The 21835-nt window shown below is 38.9% G+C and overlaps 1 protein-coding gene across 8 annotated transcripts in view; it reads left to right on the top strand.

Annotated features, from left to right (window-relative positions):
* The window catches only part of TENM1 (teneurin transmembrane protein 1), an 828305-nt gene that overhangs the window by 764562 nt on the left and 41908 nt on the right, over nt 1–21835 (top strand). For all 8 annotated transcript variants that reach the window (XM_017743128.1, XM_017743129.1, XM_017743123.1 and 5 more), the window contains 4 exons: nt 452–701; nt 1574–1594; nt 4983–5215; nt 14637–14791. In XM_017743128.1, the coding sequence (XP_017598617.1) occupies nt 452–701; nt 1574–1594; nt 4983–5215; nt 14637–14791 (659 nt within the window). The remainder of the gene's footprint in view (nt 1–451; nt 702–1573; nt 1595–4982; nt 5216–14636; nt 14792–21835) is intronic.

Here is a 21835-nt window from a genome sequence, read left to right as displayed (position 1 = left end):
CCACTCCGTGCTCTTTTGTGAAAAATGCATAGTAGTCTTGCTATTAATCTCCTTTAATTAAATATTCAAACTGCCTAAGAAATTCCTCTGCTACCTAATAAAAATTTATGAATAAAATGAATATTAAAGCAGTAATCCCCAAGAAACCAGATAGCACTGCAATTAGCAGTCAATTTGTTAGAGCATTAACCAACCGTGAGTTCTCCTCATGATGTTGGCTTTAAAATAGTCACTAGCCACTACTGAACAAAATGGTGACAGTGAAGCTTGGGATGAACAAAATTGGAAAAGATTAGTGGAACCCTGTGATAGTCTTTAAAATATCAAATGTTTGTTGCTATTTTGGTAATCTGGCTGTCTAGAGGATTTCATAATCCTAAACTACAGAATAGTTTAAATGCCATACGTTTGGCTTATTTTGTCTCTTTTTTCTTCCCTCCCTTCCCTTTAGGAATTTTGCACAAAGGAAATGGGGAAAACCTGTTCATTTCCCAGCAGCCTCCAGTCATCTCCACTGTGATGGGCAATGGACACCAGAGAAGTGTCTCTTGCTCCAACTGCAATGGACTTGCCCTCAACAGCAAACTCTTTGCCCCAGTTGCACTCGCTTCTGGGCCTGATGGAAGTGTCTATATTGGGGACTTCAATTATGTCAGAAGGATCTTTCCCTCTGGAAATTCAATTGGCATATTAGAATTAAGGTAAAAAAATAATTGACTTTCTCTGATTAATGTGCATAATCCTGGCTGTGATATGCCTGTGAAAACTAGGGTGCACTTTTATCCCTTGGGACTTGAAGAAATAGCCACATGCAGTTGCTTTGTGGCCATGCATGTCATCAACTATAAACTTACTTACCAGAAAACTTACTTTTAGTCGTCAGTTAAATAGGATGTTTTAAGTGGCCTTTAGAACAGGTCTTGCATAATGAGTTTCTGCAAATTGAAGAATTAATAAAGCTGATTTTTCTTCCTGTGAGGTTTTTCATACATTTTATCCAAAAGTTAAAATATACCACGATGCATATTTTTGAAGAATACTGCATAATTCCACAGCAAACATGCAGAGTATCATGTCAAGTCACAGCACTGGGCCTGTAGACTTACCATGCTTACAATTAATACAATTACACTGTTCCTCATGCAGCAGAGGATGTGGCTCAGTTTAAGCAGACAGGAGCAAACCTGGCACCACAGACCTGCCAGAGGCTGAGCTTGTGCTGCCCTTAACGACTCGCCTGTAATCACCCCAGCTTCCCATTCTCTTTGAGGGACACAGGGGAAGGCAGGGAAGATTTTGGACATTAATACATGAAACTTCTTACTTAACATCCACCTAGCTAACATTTCTGGTGATGATTCTGTGTGCTGATTGTTCAGAATTAACTTGGCAATGTGTGGGCAGTGCAAAGGAAACAGTTTGAGAGAAAGAAATACCAAGTAAGAGGATAAACAATGTTTTGTTGATGGGATACAGCTCTGTGAGCAGTCAGGAAAAGAACACAGTTCTTTCAAGGACTAACATTTCTTGTCTTTTTCTTTCTTTTTAAACCTGAACTGATCTGTCTTTCCAGGAATAGAGACACAAGACACAGGTAAGTAAAATGTAATAACTGATATGTGAACAAGGTTCGAGGAGACAATCTTACAAAAGTCCTGTTAGAAGTCTGGATATAGAGAAACACTCTGAATTTAATAAATATAAATGTTAATAAATACAAATGTTAATCAAATTCACCTTTGTTTATAGTACAGAAGATTTGTTTTGTTCCCATTGAAGGAGTAAAGTCTTCCTCTAAAAATCAGTTTGCTGATCACCAAGAAGAGATGGAGAGGTTTAAACCGGAACATTGAGAGTGCATTTCATAGCTGTCATACCCATTTCACATGGTGTTTGACTGATCACAGATATAGCCATCCAAGGAAACTGGAGCTTTAGCAACAAAAAAAATAGTTAAAAAGCTGCAGAAACACACTATACTTTAGTGGGCTGTGCTTTAGAGGTTCTAGGATACCACAAGTTTTAAAATCTGCCAGTTACAGAGTGTGCACGGCACAGCCCAGAACTGAGGATGCTGTGTCACAGTTCAGTCCTTGCTGCTCCAGCTAAAGACAAAGCAAGTGGCTTTCCCCCTTTCCAGCTGGCATTTTAGCATTGCAATGTAGGGATTTCTTTAAAGGAATGAACATTGCACATTCGGCTTCTGCGACAGATGGCGAGGGAGTTGGTTCCAGCAGTCCAGCTGCAGAAGTGATGTTGCATGCTAGAAAGAGACAGCAAGGCACCCTGTCTCCGTAGAAATAAACTTCTTAGCGTTCTAGTACTTAAATGAGATAAATAAACCAGCACTAGTACAATATAAGACAGTAACTTCATGGCATAGTAGGGAGCAGAATGTGGACTGAACTGTGTTTACAGCATGAGAGTATTGGTTGGAATTGCTCATTTTAGCCACAGGACTGCTATTGAATACTATAAATTATTTACCAGATTATGTCACATCTCATAGATTTTACAATTAAAACTTAAAAAGGAAGAATAATTCCTACTTGGTAAGTGGAAGTCTCCATTTTTAACTGAAGGGTTGTTTCCACTTGCTTTAAACTGACTAGTATCTTTGTAAACTACATTTGTCTGTAATGCATTCAGAACATAAATCAGCTTTTACATTTAGAGGTTTCTTTTATGAAGTAGATTTTTTTTAATACCTGTTCACTAGTACTAGTTTCTTGAGATGCGCTTCAACCATAGTTAAATCAGGTTATGATGATATTCAAGTACCCCAGCCCTATTAATAACAGTAATAATTGTCACTATTCTGTCCAAGTGAACTTTGTAGAAAATTGGAGGAAATCACTTGAAGTTAATGTAGTCTTTGAGGTGATAGGGGATTACTTGACAGTCTCACTGTGTGCCATTCTCTTGAGGTGCTAAAGGTCATAGTCATGGTGGAAATTTCTAGAATGCTCAAAGAAACATGTAGAAGTAGCAGGTAAAAGATGGCTCCTGACAGTCCATGCAGGAAAAGGCTTCAAAATACTCTACACAACTTCTGGCCTCTGAAAGAGCAGGGGGAAAAGAGTTCTTTTTATGATGTAAAAAGAAAATCCTGTGTAATAAGGGAGAGTTTGACAGCCACTGAGCGAAAAACATCACTGATACTATTTTTGACTGTTCACAAACAATTTATCCCATTTGTTTTTCTTGTCATCATAATTTTCGTAAGATATAGCAAAGCTGTTTAACTGGTAAAAATGGAAACTAAACTTTGAGAAAGATATAGAGAAAAATTTAGTACAGAATAGTACTGAAAAGATTAATTTTAAATCCTAGTCTACTTCATATAGTTTTCAAAAGGCTAATTTAAATCAACTCAGATTTATATCTGATTACAATCTTCTGCAAAAAGAGCAAGTTTTTTTTAATTGTTCCATTTTTTACTAGTACTCTTTAAGCATTTTAGTATGCAAGGCTTTAAGCATAAACATGAAGAGTTTTCTAACAGCTGGTCTATTAAATGTAACAGCAAGGATGACAGAAAATGTGTCTACAAGGAGAGTATAGAGTGACCCCTGGTTCTCTGCAATTTCTGCATACTGAACAACATGTTTATTTAAAATCTAGAATTCTCCTTGTAACTTTTTTCATAGAAATAGGTTTTTTTAAAGTCATCATTTGGGTGGTCAGTCACTCCTGACCTCAATCCAGAGAGCAAAAATGGTTCTTGATATTTTCAATGAACAAAATTTTATAGTGGTGATTCTTTGGCATTAATTGCTTTTAGCTCATCCCCTAATTCATCTTTCATCATACCACTGCCCTCACATTTCCAGCTCTGGGAATATCACTGAGCATTGTCAAGCCCACCACAAACAGAACTGGCCAAAGTGAGAGGAGGAACTCGGTTCACAACTTTGTTGCAGCAATCACAAGTGTTAGTTAATTGTACCAATATTAATAAAATATCTCTTTAAAAAAAATAAGAGGGGGTATTTTTTTACAATCTTTTTAATCTAACTGGGCATGTAAAACCCAGCCATGTCAGAAATCTCCTCATCCCCCTTAGAGGAATTTGGTAGTTGTTAAAAATATTGTCTGAGCACCTAAACTTTCAGCCTGTGCCTCTCTCGCACCATTTCAATAACCAACTGTGTGATTAAAGGATCTCTATCTGGGTTTTTAGCTAGGTTCCACTGCAGGCTCAGCAGGCTCAGGACACTAGCATGGTGTGCCATGTGCTTAAAAAATTTCTTCAAACTGGAAATCAACTTTGCACTGAAAGAGAAACTAAAAGTCTTACTGGATAATAAGATGCAGCCCAGTTTTCAGATTAGAATTTATGATCCCCACCATTTAATTAACATATGTAAATATTTTTTTAAATAACATCTTATAATCTCAGTAAGGCAGTGACAGTGCATGAATTATGGTGCATTAATTCATGCCTAGTAGCACTGACAGTACTTGGCCTTCTGCCTTGCTCCTGACAATAAGAGTCGGCATGAATTAAGGCACCATATTTCACACCTTCATATTTCCTAAGGTTTAGAAACATAAAAATATCCTAGAGTGGGTATTTGTGCCCCTGCAGAACAGTCTGTGATTCACTCTGCTGCAACTCATAGATTTGTTTTCAGTGCCAAGAGTACTAGGCGGTATCAGATACAGAAAAAAGACCTTGCTTTTGGTAATTATAACTAAGCTGGAGTCACTCCAGTTAGCTTTATCCTGAGTGGTTTGGTACTGGTGGGCAGACCAACTCCCCCAGTACCTGTCTCTGCCCCAGCTCACTGACCCATAACTCACTGGTCAGGCTCTATAGCAGGACACTGGTGGTGTTTTGAGCTGCTCTCACTTATGCCTCTGTCCTCCTCAGATCACTGAGCCGATGTCTTCAGATAAGTAGAATACAATTGTCATGCTGCCACAGAGATGTAAAAGAAAAAACAAGTTGACTTTAATGCTCTTCTCTTCTGTTTTAGTACAAGTCCTGCACATAAATATTACTTGGCCATTGATCCAGTGTCAGAATCCCTTTACTTATCAGATACCAACACCAGAAAAGTCTACAAAGCAAAATCTCTCACTGAAACAAAGGATCTGGCCAAAAATGCAGACGTGGTGGCAGGAACAGGTGATCAGTGCCTTCCTTTTGACCAGAGTCACTGTGGGGATGGCGGAAAGGCATCCGAGGCCTCACTCAACAGCCCAAGAGGTAAGAAAAGACCATATCTGGGGTACTTAGTGTTGGTCATTTGTCATTTCCTTCCATTTTTTAGGAACTAAGATGCAAATGGATCAAAAATGTGTCTGTGGCAATGATTTAACCAGCTATTAAGCCAAATGACTTCATGAGGCTTACTCATGTCCACAGTACTACCATTCCTTTATGAGGGACCAGCATGGGCAGCAGGCTCCAGCTTGAATCCTCTGATTACTCTTCCCTGTATGACAGCACTCCTATTTTATTACCTTTCAATTGCAAGGTGGAAACATTTAATTATATGTAACTCTTGAGCAAATTACATGGTTTCAAAGTCCATTTTTTAGATTTTATGCATCAGGTGAGTCTTGTGATGTTAACAGAGCTTACTCATACACAGTAAGTCAGGACTGTTCAAATCAGCCAGCAAAATCAAATGTATTTGGAACTCTAGTTTGTCCTTTCTTAACGCTTTGTAAAAGATGAGCATCTCCCCTGCTGCACATGAAATAAGCATTTTGCTGCAGCCTCCCTGTCAGGGTACATCCAGTATTGTCACAGGCAAAATGCATGTGAAGCCTTGAATCCCCACCAAAGCCACAATTAATCCCCTTGCAGTGTGCATTAGAACAGCGATAAAGTCTCTGGATTTGGTGCTCTAGAGCAGCTGATCACCCTCAACTCCCACTGAAATCCCTGGAACAAAGGGTACTCAGCAGCTCCTGAGGCAGAGCCCTGCGTGGGCTGTGCTATGCTGTGTTTCCCCCGTGCCTGCTCACAGCTGGCTCAAAGGAAGGGGTTTGATTACTTTTCGTGAGCTAATAAAGGAAGGCTGTACATCAGTAGGAAATTAGAATGTATATCCAGGCAGAAATACCTCTAAGACAAGCAAATAATCCTGGTTTAAGGTTTAGCAAGAGACACATGGTAATTATAGAGTGACTTTAGCATGTCTTTAATGATAGAAGGTAAGTGTGAGGTAAGTACAAATAAATGTTAATTTTATGCAGCTAATTAATGTAATGGATCACTTCTAAAAATAGTAGGAAATAAAGGTTTTCAGATCCTTTATCAGGACAGTGTGACTCTGAAAGTGATCAGTGTTTTATTTCTGATTACAATTGATTATATCCAATTACAATACAGTTGTTCCATCTTATTTTTAGTGGGGAAATATGTTGATGAAAATATTGTGATATGCTGTTTACTTTAAATATACCCCTACTTACTTCCTTAACAGAAGGTTCTAGTCATAAAGAAATTAAGAGGAATATAAACAGGAGTCAGGAGTTCTGAGGCAGCCAGCAATTATTAAAAAGAAATTGTCAGCAGACAATGACACTTCTATTGGCAAATTCAGGCAGTGACTCTCAGGTGCTTTAGATTTATGCATCTCCTCTAAATAACATCAGTTGAAATGATCAGGTTTTTTACATTTTTTATTTTAATCTCGAGGAGGTCTGGACTGCCACATGCCCTTTTTGTACAGGGCTAACAAAAGGCAGCATCAGTTTGTGGTCACCAGGAGTGTGATCAGTGTAGCGTCGTAACAGCCTCATAGGTACGGGTCCTTGTTTTCCCCTGAACTGCAAGAGGTTGAATAACCCTGGAAAGTAGAAGGAAGTATTTGCCTGGTACCCATAGATCTTTATTAAGAAACAGAGATGTCTCCCAAACTTTAATGCTGTTTTAGAGATTCTTTTGGATCACTTATTTTTCTTGTTCTTGAAATACTTGTCAAGTCAGAAGATGTCATATTTCTATTGAAATGACATTCAAACAGTATAAAGAAAACTATTTTCTCTAGGAGGCAGGAAATTTTGACAAAAACTTCTTAACCATTTAAAATCCTTTAAAAATCCTTGGACACACAGACACACAGTGTTATATAGCATATGACCACAGAAATAAATGAATAGTTTCTAGTTTCGTACCTCTGAGATTTTTACAGTGCAACAATAGGTCCCAGACGAAGAGTAATTGCCAAGTTATGATTAAATATAATCACTTGCATTATTCTATTAATAATTTGTATTTATTTTTTAAGCTGGTGCAGGAATATTATTAGCTTTTTTACTTCACTTGCCTTGTTATTTTTGTCATGAGTATTCCTTTTTCCCATTATAAATGAAAAATAAATTTCCCCCCGACTCGATAGAAAGATAGTATGTGAAAAAGGACTCAATTTAGTGGTTGTGTGACCTTGGTTAGTTATATCTTAAAAGTTGGACTAATTTTTGCTACCAGCTTGTTACTGAATTAGGGCTATCTGGAGGACTCTGTTTCCATTTACAGAATTGATAAGAAATATCTACAGTGTAATACTTGTGAACCTCAATCCTGTTTGGTAACATCCTCAAAGCTGTGTTAATAGGTGGAAATTCAAATTCTCTTTCTTACTTACTTACCTGGATAAAAGTTGCTTTGAATAGTGCTTTAACTTTTCTGAACTCATACCTATTTTTCTACTTCATTGAACGTGCAGGGAAGTTTGAGGAGAGTCCTAATTATTTAAGTCTTTCATCAATGTTTATTTCTCATTATCTTTGTTTGACAAGACTGCCTTTGCCTAGTGACCAGGAATTAAATGCCAGACAGGAAAGTATCACGAAGTGGCACTAATCAATTCTGATTTCATCTTTCCACAACTTTCATTGTACAGGTAGCAAACACATGTAGCCTTGTTCAGTCTGTTCCCAATTCTCTGTGAAGGACTAGAGATGGGGCTTAGTGAACATTAATCTTGTTCTACTGTATGTTGAGCTGACTTTGAAAGATGCTTTTAAACATGCATGGCTGATGTAGTTGAAATCTGAACTTCAATATATTATTTTTACTGCAACTTTCTTTAATTCTGTAGAGATCTCAGACTAATGAGTCATGTAATAGATGACCAAGTACTTAAGCAGAATGTGAAATGATACAAGGTGGGGACATAAAATAAGATCTGTGACAAGCTGAACACATTTATTACACAAGAAGATATTGAAAATGAAGAAGTAACTACACAAGATATTAATCATTGACTGAATTCCAATCACTTAAACTTTACCAAGTAACAGATTTTAATTTTGGGGTGGGGAATTCTGTTTGGTGGGTTTGGAGGGGTTTTTTATAAAAATTATTTATGGCACATCTAGTCGCCAGCACTATCTTTTAAACAATCTGATTAGTATTTATGATAAGGCACTTGGGGATCGTGTCCTGATTTTAACTAGATTAGTCATCGGGTGTTGGAGCAGTAAGAAGCACTAAAATGAGTGGAAATAGCTAGGACTTGTACTTAGCCCTGCAAAGCCAATGCTTGAATCAACGCCATTAAACACTTACCTACGCTGCCCTTCTGAAATCAGTGGGCTTTAGACCTGTAAATAGCTTTGACTTTCTAAGCATAATTGACAGAGGCAGTGAAAGTTTGAGGCAATCAAGTTACCACATTTTTGCTGAGCTCCAGTGTCTCCCAGGCAGCAGGGTAAGAAAAGTGTCTGATTAACACCCGATTTCCATTACCTTGTGTCTGTGCCCAGCATTCACACAGGACAGCTCTGCTGGAAATGCAAGCTGCGTAACTACTGTGAAAACAGTGCGTCCCTCCAGTGACGCCACCTAAACATCAGAAGTGATTTACACCTTTTGGAAGCCCAAGAACTAAATCTAAAGATTTAAACATTTAAGGTCCTGCAGTGTCTGCTTTTGACGCCTGGACCAGCATCTAGAACTAGAAGACAGGCACACACTGTCTGTGCAAGCCATGTCAGTGCCTCGAGGAATTCAACTGCACACTGAGTACAGAGTACTTGGATGCAGTGCAGTGACCTCACTACAGATGCAGTGACCTCAAAGAAAGCACCAGGGAAATGTAGAAGGCTAGAGTAAGTTTTAAATCCCATGCTCAAAAATACCTTATCCACAGCCATAGCAAAGAACTTTTTCGCTCAGACCAATGGCCATGAGATAGAAACGCAAATGAAAGCATAATTTAAAAATCAGTTCTGCAGTGCAGTTTTATCTAGTTTGCTTGCAATTACATTACTAAGGGAATATTACTTCAAAAAATCATGGTTTTGAAGATGTGTTCACTCCAGTATCTTGCATCCTGAAATAATCAGTCTTGTTGCTCCTCATCCTCAGCAATACATTATAAAATAAATAAAGTTGTGACAGCTGCTTAGATTAAACCTTTACATTTGTCAAATGGGCAGTAACCCATTTAGGACTGGTCCTGTTCAGATAGAAGATTCCTTTTACTTTCAGTAGGATGCACACCAAATTCCTAATATAGCCTTTTGTGACAACAAACCCCCTTTGTCAAAGGTAATGATTAATGCTATTTTTCCAGCAATCTTTGCTATTCTGTAAATTCCTAAGACCTTTTTAACCTTTCCATAGAATTCAAAAAGGAAAATAGAATGGGGTGAGATTTTTCATTAGCAATATATAAAGTTAGAAATAGACAAGCCAAAGTGATTTGCAGCCTCGAATCATTGTCATATATGCATCATAAAATCAGCAAAGAAAATAATCTCATGCCATTTTTGATTCATTTAAATTTATTCATTTTTCTCTTCACTAGCCTTAGCTACCTATGATTTCCAAAGTATGGAAAACTTGCAGAACATTGTCGATTCTTTGGACAGCAGGTTTTTCCTAAATTTCATCCAGCATTCCTCTGAATTCATAAATCATTCACTTTTCTATTCACCCATGTCAGCAGGATGACCCCAGTCATCATGTCTCAGGCTGGAAGCTGAACATTTTCATTCACAGTCAGTAGTTAAAAACGCTGTTTGCTCCAAGTCTACTGATCTGCCTCTAAAGAGAACAACACTCAAGCGCAAGTACTGAAGTCATGTTCCAACTGACAAAGAGCTACTGAATATTTTGCAGCTAGAGCTGAGACAGTAAGGAAGTAAAGATGACAAAGATCACAAGGCCACAGACTGCATATCACTTGAATCATAGTTTGAATGGCGTATTATGGTAACTTATAAATAACTAATTGCATAAAATTGCTTTAGTTTCTAGATGGCAGCTTTAATTAAAAGCACCGAAGGCATTTAGAAGTTTAGAAATGGATGGCATGTAATTTGCCCTTTTAACACCATAAAATGGTAATTAAACAATTTGATTCATTTCTTCCTATTAAAAGTTTATGAGAATCATGAGTTCCTTCTAAATACAGTTGTTCTTCAGCAGAAGGTGGCATTCTCTTTTATCTGTCCTCACCAGTAATTGTAGATGTTGTTTTAAAAATTCTTCAGAAGTTTAATTAGAATTTTTCAATATAGAATGCTCATTTGTAGGTTTATGGCTGAGCAAAAAGTGTAAAGTAGAATTTCTAGAAGTGGGCAACATATAGTTCTAGCTGCTCTTTATTGACACATTTGAAAAGGATTTCCCTTAGAATGCAACTGTGGGATATAATATGGGGTGAAAAAGAAAAAAAGAAAATAATAAGGAATTTACTATATTATATTTATTCCCTATTTTTAGCACTATAAGCTTAACTCCATGAATGCTGAAATTTCTAGACGGAATGATCATATTTATTTTGAATTTATACCTATGGTAACTACACAAAAAGCAATCAGCTTGCTTTTTGAGTCCTGTTTGCATTTATGGTGTATGTATGTGCACTAAGGCAGAGCTGTCAAGGGAAACAACCCTTTAACCAAAACCACTCTGGAGAGCAAATAACAGGAGAGATTATAGTCATCCTTCTGTGTTTATCATGGGTGTACCCAGCCCCTGTACTAGTTATTATTTGTTGAAGAAAACAGTTATAAAAAGGAGAATCTTCTGAATAGTCTTTCTAGTGATAATACTTAGTCGCCACATTTGACAGCATTACCAGCAGTTAATTTTTAATGTTAGTTAACAGAATTCAAATGGTACTGATTAAAAGACCTCTGAATGTTACAAATATTGTTCCCGAATGTCTGCGTGTAAATCCACTGGAGATAGATCTTCATAAAAACTACTGTTTTACATTCAGGTACAAAATTGAGCCCTATGTAGGACATTTCCAGCCACTAAAATATTACCAAAACCAGTCCTTCAGCGCAAGCATGTCACTCAGCGAGATTGATATTCAGCTCTGAGTCAAACAACAGGACTAAATCCTGGCACAGATTTATTTTGTCCTTATCCAAGCATCATTTTTTAATGAGGAATCTGTACGGAAGCAGGGTAAGTCTGTCATTTGTGCAATAGGTCACAGGTCCCTTTAGTGCCCAAAGACATCATCAGTTGGGCATAAAATTTAGTGCTACAGTTCCTTAAAAAAAGAAAAACAGAATCAGACTGAGAGCCTGATGCAAACTACATCTCTGAAAAAAAATATTACCTTTCTTACTCACTCGTGGGGTGGGCAGTGTTCCCACTTGCACTCAAGTGCAATTCATTACCCTCAGCATGTGCATGTTTCCTCCCCCAGTTCCTCAGTGATTAAAGCACAATTGCTGTGCTGTGTGTGATTTGATTCTGTGTTACACTGTACGTCAGAAAAGGATTAAAAATAAGCTCTTGGAGTACAGATTATATGTAGCATCATGTAAGATGTGACAGGAGCATTAATGAATCCAACTCTAATGAATAAATTGGGACAGTTTGGCCGCAAATCTGTATTGTTTTCCAATGGATGCTTTATGTAGGGTATTTGTCAACAAGACTTATATGCATAAGTAATTTTTTCAAGTAAGTAAAGTTGTGTTGTTTTACTGTAGAGTCATAAGCTCTGCAAGCAGTAGGTCACTGTTGAACATCTGTACACTGGTACTTGAAGAAACTGGCTTATTAGGAAGTACCAGGAATTTAGTGCAAATACTGAAGACATGGGCTTGTTTATGCCATTGCACTGGCATATGTCCTTCCCTTGCAGACAGGTTGCTTTTCTGCAGTGGCTGGAGAGCAACACAAATGCTAGAAACATTAAGAGATCCTTGGTTTTCTTATGTAGTCAGTGTTTGAAATCCATTCAACAACACAGCTGAGTAGCTTTATTTCATTGCAGCATAATCTTTGATTTTTATATAATGGATGATTTGCAGCCAACACAGCCATCTGTTCTCAGGGAAATTGCACAAAACAGAAGATGCACTTGCCCTAGTGACAGATCCTGGCCTTGTGTTATCTGTGGTGTGGATCTGATCCAGCTGAGAAGCAAAGCTCCTCTCTTACCGTGCAGCACTTCCCCTCTGCAAAGGCAGGCTTAGACACAGCACATGTGCTGCCCTTCCCACCCACATCAGGTTTCTCATTTCAGCTTGTGAACCACACTGGAAAGCAAATCAGATCCCATCTAATATCGCTACATGATGCAGTCTCAGTGAGATAGAGGTACAAGAGACCATCCCTTGACAAAACTGGAACACACAGGTCACTCCCAACACCAAAACAAATCTCTGTGCTTCTCAGACTCGCTCTTTACCTCAGTTCACCTTCAAACCTGCAGCCTTTTGAGTTTGGACTTCTCAGAAGCAGATGACAGCCAGGAGCTTGCCAGTCATTTTGGAGTTTCCAAAGGCACAGTTACTTTCTAATTAAAGACTGAAGATCCTCTAAGGGAGCCAGTACCGAGGAGTCACAATTTATGAGCTTGCAGTCTGGCAGGGAGTCATGCTCTGAGACTGTCTGCTCCTCCTTTAGCCTTTTTATAACCTCCCAGTTTTCCCCAGCTGACCCATCCAGCCCCCACCAGATGATTTCAGTTCCCCGGGTGACATCTGTCCCGCAGCATCTTCAGCCATCTCACATAATGAGGAGATGTAGTCTAGCCCTGTACCTTGGGCACTTAGCAGTGCATGGACACTTTTTGTCCTGGATGGAGGAGGTGACAGGCTGGTGAATACCCTCCTATAGCGGCAGTTCACAGACAGGTGGATACTTTGCATTGGCAGTTTAAATTAGTTTCAACTCCCAACACTGTGCTGATAACCCGAGAGCTGGATGCAGTAGGGAGTGTTACACACTAAAGTTAACTGCTGTGGCTTTTGGATTTTTTATATGATGATATCCTCAGAACATTGTGATCATACCCTCAGACAAGGGTGCCTGACCATCACCTGTGGTGAAGAGGCACCTCAGAAACAGTTATGGGTAATTTGTCTTGGAAGCCTCCCCCCTGGTGTTAACACTGCAAGAGAAAGCATATTATACTCAGTTATGTATGCAACTCAAACTCAATCCCCAGGGATTTCCAGCTGCCAGGTAAGGATATATTTAGGGGCTTGGGGAGACCATTTCCCCCTTTTCCCAGCCCCATGGGAGATGCATGTTTTGCATCAGGGCTTCCTGGTCCTGTCTCTGCCCCCCAGACTGCTTGATCTCCCTTTCCCCCAGCTGTAACTGTTCCTTTATATTAAAAAAGCCCTTAAATATAAGGAGATGGGGTTGGAAGCTGAGGAAATTCAGTTTGAGGCTGTTTTTCTTTTTTAATGACATGTGGGATCCTGAACTGGCCTGCAGACAAGTGTTTTGTAAACTTAGAGTGCATGCAGCCTTCAGTTGTGCTAAATGCGGGGGACAAAAATCAAGAACCATATAAGCCACTGTCCAAACCATCTGTTCAAGTCCTCTGCCTTTCATTTCTGTGTAGCAGAACATAAATTCATTATTAGATTAGCTTGGCTGTGCACAGCAGCTGCTATAATTGCAAAGTTACGCAACTTTAAATGGGAAATTATGAAGTAGTTTAAAGCAAGAAATTGAGCAGTTTTGGTAGAAAGGATTTCACAAGTCTAACATGAATAGAAGTGCTCTTCTAGTTATATTTTCAGGATTTGAGGGACATAAGATCTTACAGTTCAAACTGAATGCAGGAAGAACTGCAGGGGAGCTGTTAGACTGGGGCAGAACAAGGCTGGGCATGAGTTGTGGCATGGCTGTCCCAAAGCTGCTGGTGGGAGACAGCAAACCTTCCATTCCTCAGTTTCCCCACTGAAATACAGAGGATGGTGACCTTTCAGAGCCCTGGCATTTGAGTTCCATCCCTCCTGTGCAGTGCAGTGCTGCAGGAGCTGTTGCAGTTCCAGGAGTGGGAGAACTGCCCCAGCTCTTGCTGGTGACTACAGCTGTCATGAGCCTGGTTCCAGTGCAGGACCATCATTTTGGGCAGCACTGCACTGTGATAGACACGAAGTTATTGAAGAGCCTTGTTCTATGTAAAATTACATTACAAGCAAAGCCTCTGCTGTTTCGTTTTGTTTCATCCTCACATCTTCCCTCTTTCTCTTTAAGTCAAAGTCTGATAGATGGGTATGAACTTTCCATATACAGTTTGTATAAGCCTCAAATAGTAATGGGTGGGGGAAAAAAGTCATACTTTTTTAAATAGGCCGATTTTTGGAGTCTGAGGGGAAACATTTGAAGCTCATACTTTTTAGTCAAGATAATGCCAGTACTAACACTCTTTTTACCCTTCCCCTTCATCCAGGTATCACTGTAGATAAGCATGGATTTATTTACTTTGTTGATGGTACAATGATACGGAAAATTGATGAGAACGGTGTGATCACAACAATAATAGGTTCAAATGGCCTCACATCAACCCAGCCATTGAGTTGTGACTCTGGGATGGACATCACTCAGGTAAACACCTCTTTTTTATGTGTTGTCACTTTATACACATTGTAGAGACAGATCACTTACTTTCTTGTACCAAGATTGTGTATCAAATATGCTGGATGTGTCAGATAATTCTGAATGGCAAGTGTGGAGTAGCTCTTCCACTCACTCACATGATTATTTTAAGGTGTGTAAATGTAAAACCACACTTGATTTTTTTTCCCAGGAGATGGCCTGTGAATATATAGAGGGGCTTACGTAAAGAATACAATCTACTTTAGAAAGTTGCTTGCTACTCTGAGATAGATGTTCTAAAAAGTTAATTAGAAATTTTAAGTGCTTTCCTTTAGTCCAGCATTCAGGCTGATTTGCTTGAACTAGTAAATGGAAAAAAATAGATATTTTGTTTACATCTAAATCTGTTCTAAGTCACGGAGGAGCATTACAGTAAGTAATTACAGCACAGCAGTATTGTGGTGAAGCTATTGCATTTCAGTTTCTCAAAATGCTTTTCAGTTCTTATGTCAAGAGCATGGTAAAAGAAATAGGAATAAAATAACTTATCACATCTTTAGTTTATGCTAAAAAAGAAATAGAGATAATCATGGAGAAACATAAATGGTATTCTTGACTAGTCAGTGAGCCACACTTACAGACAGCACGAGGAAGGACTTGGCCTTTGCCAAGAAATAATTGAATTAATCAGCTTCAAAATGGGAGAAAGCTGTACTTGAAAAAGTCTTGAGGAATTCAAGTGATGTACTAAGCTATTATGGACTGTGTAAGCTAATAGCCAGGATCAGGTTAATTTTTCATTTCATCTTCTCCCTGCCCTTTCCTCCATCCTTCACAACTGCAAAATCACAGTTAAAATATAATGCATAACAATGGTAAAAGCTTGTTGCTTGTTTCTAAGTAGATTTTGAATAACAGCAAATGACTGTGGTCTTGCATTCACATACCTGAAGAGCATGGGATCAATGTTTTGGGTAGTTCTTACCAAATTTCACAGGGTCAAATGAAGGGATCTAATGCTGCTGTCACAGAAGCACTTGGGGATTTTATTACTAGAATCAGAGCAGGAAAATGTGTCTGTGTTCCATTTCACATGTCACCAAATCACAGAATTCTTATGGTTGGAAGGGATCTCTGGAGATCACCCAATCCAACCCCCTGCCAAGGCAGGGTCACCTGGGGCAGGTGACACAGGAACACATCCAGGGGGGTTTGGACATCTCCAGAGAGGGAGACTCCACAACCTCCCTGGACAGCTGATCCAGTGCTCTGCCACGCTCAACATAAAGAACTTCTTCCTCGTGTTGAGGTGAGTGAAACTTCTTGTGCTTTCATGTGTTTAGTGTTTCAGTGAACCCTAGGTGTTCACAAATGTGGGGAGGGGAAGCTCAGCCTCCGTGTTCCCAGTTCTAGGACAGACCGGCCTTTGTATTCTCTCAGATCCAGCCGATGTGTAATTATTTCATATAAAGCGGAGCAGGGTCAGCTGACTTAGTTGTGCTAAACCCAATCTTAAATTAGCCTGGTAATTGTTTTAGGATTTTACAGCTTTTGGGCACCTTGTCTCCTGCTCTGGCTCCTCTCCTTGAGGCCAGCCGGTCGTGCAGGTGCCGAGCAGGAGCTGACAGCCAGCAGCATTCCCACTCCTCTGCTGCCCACCAGCTGGCAGGAGCAATGCTTCATGGAACCCACAGCTGCCTGGAGCACATTTACTTGCTTCTTGGATACATCTAACAACTGCCTGGGGCACCCATAACCAGATTAGGTATCTCTGAGGTCAGGGAAGGGTGCCAAGTGCAGCGTCTGCTCCCTGCCTTCTCCTTCTAGACCTGCACTCTCAGACTGTACAAGTAAGTGCTTTATTTGCCTAATGTAATATGTGCTGTGTATTTGCGTTCAAATTTTTGCTGATTTTGCTCAGTAAGAAAATGTCTGACGAAATCTCAAATAGTGAGTTTTAATAGTTTTCATTTCCTGTCAAAAAATGCAACTACCCGTTAGCAAATAAGTCTCAGCAGGGGGTCTGGCAAATACAGAAAACAAATTATTTCTTTATTAAATTAAAACTAAATTTTAAAAGTAAACATTTTGGGCTGAAATCAAATGTGCTAAAATTGTAAAGTACATTTAAATAGTCCTAAAATCCTAGTTCTTCATAGGCTGGCTACTTGCCAGAAACAGGTTTCATTTACCTCACCCTACAACATAGTTCCAATGCCATGGAGAATGGGCTTCTGCAAAGTCCTAAGTAAGAAAAAAGATGTCATAGAGCAAACCATTCTTCATTCATCTGGGGGAGGGTCTCCTTTTCATAGAAGCAGGAATAAACACTTTTTTTTTTCCATGAATCCTCCAGGTGCTTCCATGCTGCAGCACCTACAGGAAAATATTCCTGCACATTTCTCAAAATTTTTTTATTTTGTCGGCATTCTGGGAAACTGAGATATGGTCTTACCCCATAAATTGAGATAATCTTCAATTGAATTGTGAATGCATAACAGTAGATATTAAAAAAGAAAACTATAATAAATTATGGCATATAGGCATGTCCCCTAAAATGTGGCCAGTCTCATTTTCTAAGGATAGCAATACTATATAATTTTCTGTATAATTTTTCACTGGTAAGAGAAGTCATATTGTGGACACTCTGCAACATAGAGCCTTTGGAAGCATTTCTTGTTTTGAGGATTTGTTTTGTGGGAGTTTAAGTAAGCCTCTTTATTGAAATTTTTCACAAAATCCACACCTTTGAGATTTTTCACATACACAGTAAATCACAGACATGAAATAAATGCCAAGAATGCATGTTATGAAAAGTAACTGTATCAAATTCGCTCAATCTACTTCTTCCAAAATTGTTGCTGATAACCAGAAAACCCTAAGAAATAATCACATCCCCTTGAAGTCAAGCATGTTAATCTGGAATTATATCAATGAAAATAAGGGAATGATATTTCCACTTAGAAACAAGAGTATATCCTTGCAAGACCTGCTGAGTTTATTCCAGAATGACATAAACATAAATGAAAAATGAATGTGGCCCATCTCCACTTAAATTAGTTTTTGGCTAAGTTACAAATGGCATTTAAATCAAGAGAATGTGGGTTGCTCACAAATTGTGTTTTTAGAGAGACTTATGAAATAGGTTAATAAAATCATTTCTCAAAGCTAAATATGTTCTGACAGTAAAATCAACAACTTGCCCAAAATCAGTATTTCTTAATTTACTGAAGTACAAAAATGTACTCTTGGAATAAATACATAGAGTAACTGTCCATTGCAAGCGCCACCATAAATGACAAGCTTTCACTTTAAGGCATTCACTTTAATAAATGAGTTGATTATGAAAAGGTTTAATCATTTATTCCAATATCAGTTTTCATGGTATTATTCTTAGTAATCATTATGTGTTTGTTATTTACCACCTTCTCCTTCTTAAGCATAATATTCTGCATTCATAACCAGGGGAGGGAAGGACAGCTGGGGCTGAAAGGATTTTATGTTGTGGCAAATAAATGACCAAGCTCTGACTAATTACTGTGATGTCATACTTCACTGGGGGGATATTAATCTGAATTTAGAAGGAAAGGGATACTCAGTTGTTTATATGGCACACCAGCATTCTCAGTACCGTTTCAGCCTGTACGGAACTTGGATGACTTTTCTTCTCTGCACAGATCATTTGTGTTCTTCGATCGCAGTGTTCTTGGATTAGTTAACAGAAAGATAAAATCTAAAGAAAATGGCTGTTCAGAGCTATGCATGTGAATATCTGTGTGTACATGCTCAACACTCGCTCTTGATGCCAGGACCTCAGCAGACAACTACATGGTCGTGAGCCAGAACAGGAGTGCCAAGGGAAGGGACTGGGATGGAGAGAGAAAGAAAAGAGATGGGATTGTTATTCTGTTTCACTGCCGGATGGCTTTGGGCTGGATCCCCGTCTAGACCAGAGGCCTCTCTAGATTGCTTTTTATCTCACATGTACCCACTCTCTTCATGTTTGCACTTTAGCCTGGTTATTGATAGCAAATGAGGGCACCTTGTGTGGGTATGTGTCTGTCTGTCTGTCTGTCTGTCTGTCAGTCAGTATTTTCCTCACAGTAAACTAAAAGCTTGGCCCAGTTTCAAACAAATTTGTAGAGAAACACCCACCTTCACAGCAATTAAATTCCTACATGTTCCATAAAAAATATTAATCCAGTTGGAGGACAGAGACCTAAAGTGCCCTTTCAAAAGGAAATACTGCATCATAAGCTTTCTTTTATTAAACTCCAGAGATTCCACTCAGGATGTAATAAATGCCCCATTCACAGGAAAACTTCATTTCACACTTGGATCTTATTAAACTCCCAAGTCAGTCAGCCATGCGACAGAAGTCCTTAGGAAACCAGACTTCATCAGATCCAGTGTTCTTGGAAGTTATATTGACGTTGTGGGAGTTTTCGTGCGAAAGTAAAAACACTACAGCTCATCTTGAGCGATAAGCTTTGCTGTTCTGCCTCCATTGCTACAGTGAAAGCTGAGGAGAGAATTAGCAGATATTTCTACCATCTTGCAATTTCATCCTATATCTTTCCTCTCATGAGAAATATGTGGGCTGAATTTCCACTGCTCCAAACCACAAGTCATTTATATCTGTGTGAGTGGCTGCAGGTATTATTTGGGAGCTGTTTAAACCAATCTCGAGCACAGTCACTGCAAATACAGAGACCAAACATTTGCAAGTCGACATAAAATGAATCCCAAGAGCTTTTCCTTCGCCTGTAACCATGGCCTTGTTCTCGTGCTTATGTCAGTCCCACTAGGCATGAGTCTATGCCAAAGCAATAGCTCCAACCTGATTGATGGTGTTAATAACTGTCACTGCTGTGTTCCAAAATGAAAGGTCTGGTTTGAAGACTTTTTCTTGACATTTGCACTTCATCAGCCTTTGTTCAGCAGTTCTCCATGTGAGGGAACCATCTATATTGTGTTGCCTCACATAAACTTCAGTGACACTGCAAAATGTTTTGCTCCCTTATAAAAATGTGACAGTGTTACTTACATAGGCAATTTGCTTGCACAGGTCACATTAAAAGGCAGATTTCTAGAACAGCGTTTAAAGGCGACCCATGTGTGGCAGGAGTGTCGTGTCCTGGACAGCCTGCTTTGAATGATGGAGGAGAGGGGAGAGGGCAATAAGTAATGTTGTTGATGACCTACTTGAAATAGTGAAGTGAGAGACAGACTGCTGGGAAGCAGAAGTAAAGATGAGCAGAATTGCTTGAAAATATATTATATATCTCAAAAATGCAAACGCTGACATTGCTCCCGCAGTCATAAGTGCTGCAGGCGCTCCCCAGCAGCATCTGCACAGGCACAATATGCTTCAGTGGCATTGTGGAAGCCTTTTGAGCAGAACAAAAAGCTCCCAGGACATAGTGACCTCGCTTGAAAGCAGCAATGAGGGTCTGCTCATTGGAGCAAGCACAGCCTGAACAGAACTTCTACTGGCTACGTTTGGAGGAAGGAAAGAAAAATGTGAAAGACAAAAATACGATCTGATGACCAGGTGAGAACAGGGGGAGTGAGCTGCCAGCACAAAACCAAATGGATTCTAGGCTTTTTAAGCCAGGTTGAGAGTAGAATATTGGAGAGCAACTGCAGAATTACATGGGGCTGATTAATTCATTAGTATTGCAGGTCAGAATACACACTATTCCTTTAGATGTTTCTCTTAGTACCTGACATTATAAACTGCATTCTTGTGAAAGCAGAAAGAACAAAAGGCATATTTTAAAACTAGATGCATAATATTCTAATTGTGCCATCAGAAAGGAACAGCTTTGTTTTCACTGTAGCAAAGTATTGCAAAACTACTCCTGCTCTTCCTTTCCTTTTAGTCCTCTCCGTGTGTCTTCTGATACATCCTTCTAGCTGTGTGTAATTAATGCAGCATAAATATTCCAAATTGCTGAAGTGCGTTTTTCAGTGATTTGCAGAAACACATCTTATATGTATTTGTGAAATTGCTGAACAAAAGCACACAAAGCAGAAATAACAATTTACAGACCCTTTTCTTTTATTCATGGTCTTCCCTTACAGAAGACTTTCAGAGCTTTTTTCTTTTTAGAAAAGAACTTTATTATTTTTTCTGGGTCTTGCTGGATGAAGGAGCCCACAAAAGCTGTTACTTTTTTTCCAAAATAAAGTTACCTTGTTCTCTGGTTCTTTTACTCTACTGCTTAATTTCATATTCTTTCTTCTCTGGCTTTGCTGGAGTACCAGAAAAGATAACTCGAGTAGAAGTCGTGGCCCCAGCAAAGTCAGCAACTGTTTTGCCACTGACTTCAGTGGAGCCAGGACTTCACCAAGCTTAATTGAAAGGGTAGGTGTAGCAAGGATTGATTGGAGAGTGTGTAGCAAGGAGCAACTTGTATCTCACAAGAAAGTATGTGCTTCTGAAAAATAGACCAGAACAGGTCTTCACTGAGGCATTTTCAAACCTTTTCAAAAATGAGTAGCACTTAATTTCAGTTAATTAAGTGTTACTCTTCAGAAACCGTAAGTCTATACAAAATCATTCCAGCCATAATGGCATATGCAAGAACGAGCAGTCACTAGCATCCATACTTCGAAGCAAAACCAAGCTGAAAGCCTTTTAAAAAAAAAGGATTTTCCAGTATAAGGGAAAATAATCTTTTCCTTGGGTAGAGGAGCAGCTAAGTAGCTGCTCTTCAATAGGAGCTGAGAGAAAAGACTCATAGGATTGGGACCTCAGGTGAAAAATATTTGAGAGCTCATAAATCAAACTCGTAGGTGTATAATTTGATTTTTTGAATATTAAACAGAAAGCAGGCTGGTTTCATCAGAGTTAATTTATATTCCAATCAAATTATTCTATCACTGAATTCAAAATATTAGTTATAGATGCAAGATAGCATCTGATGAAGTCACACTGCAATTTCTACTTTAAAGCCTAAATATTCTGTTTGTATTGGGCACCTGCAAAACAGCAATTTATTTCAATTATCTGCCATAAATAATCCATTATGGCTGAGTAAAAGACTA

The sequence above is a fragment of the Corvus brachyrhynchos genome, unplaced genomic scaffold (assembly GCF_000691975.1).
Source record: "Corvus brachyrhynchos isolate BGI_N302 unplaced genomic scaffold, ASM69197v1 scaffold398, whole genome shotgun sequence".
Lineage (NCBI taxonomy): Eukaryota > Metazoa > Chordata > Aves > Passeriformes > Corvidae > Corvus > Corvus brachyrhynchos.
The sequence above is the reverse complement of the archived record's forward strand: the minus strand, read 5'-3'. Positions and strand labels throughout refer to the sequence as shown.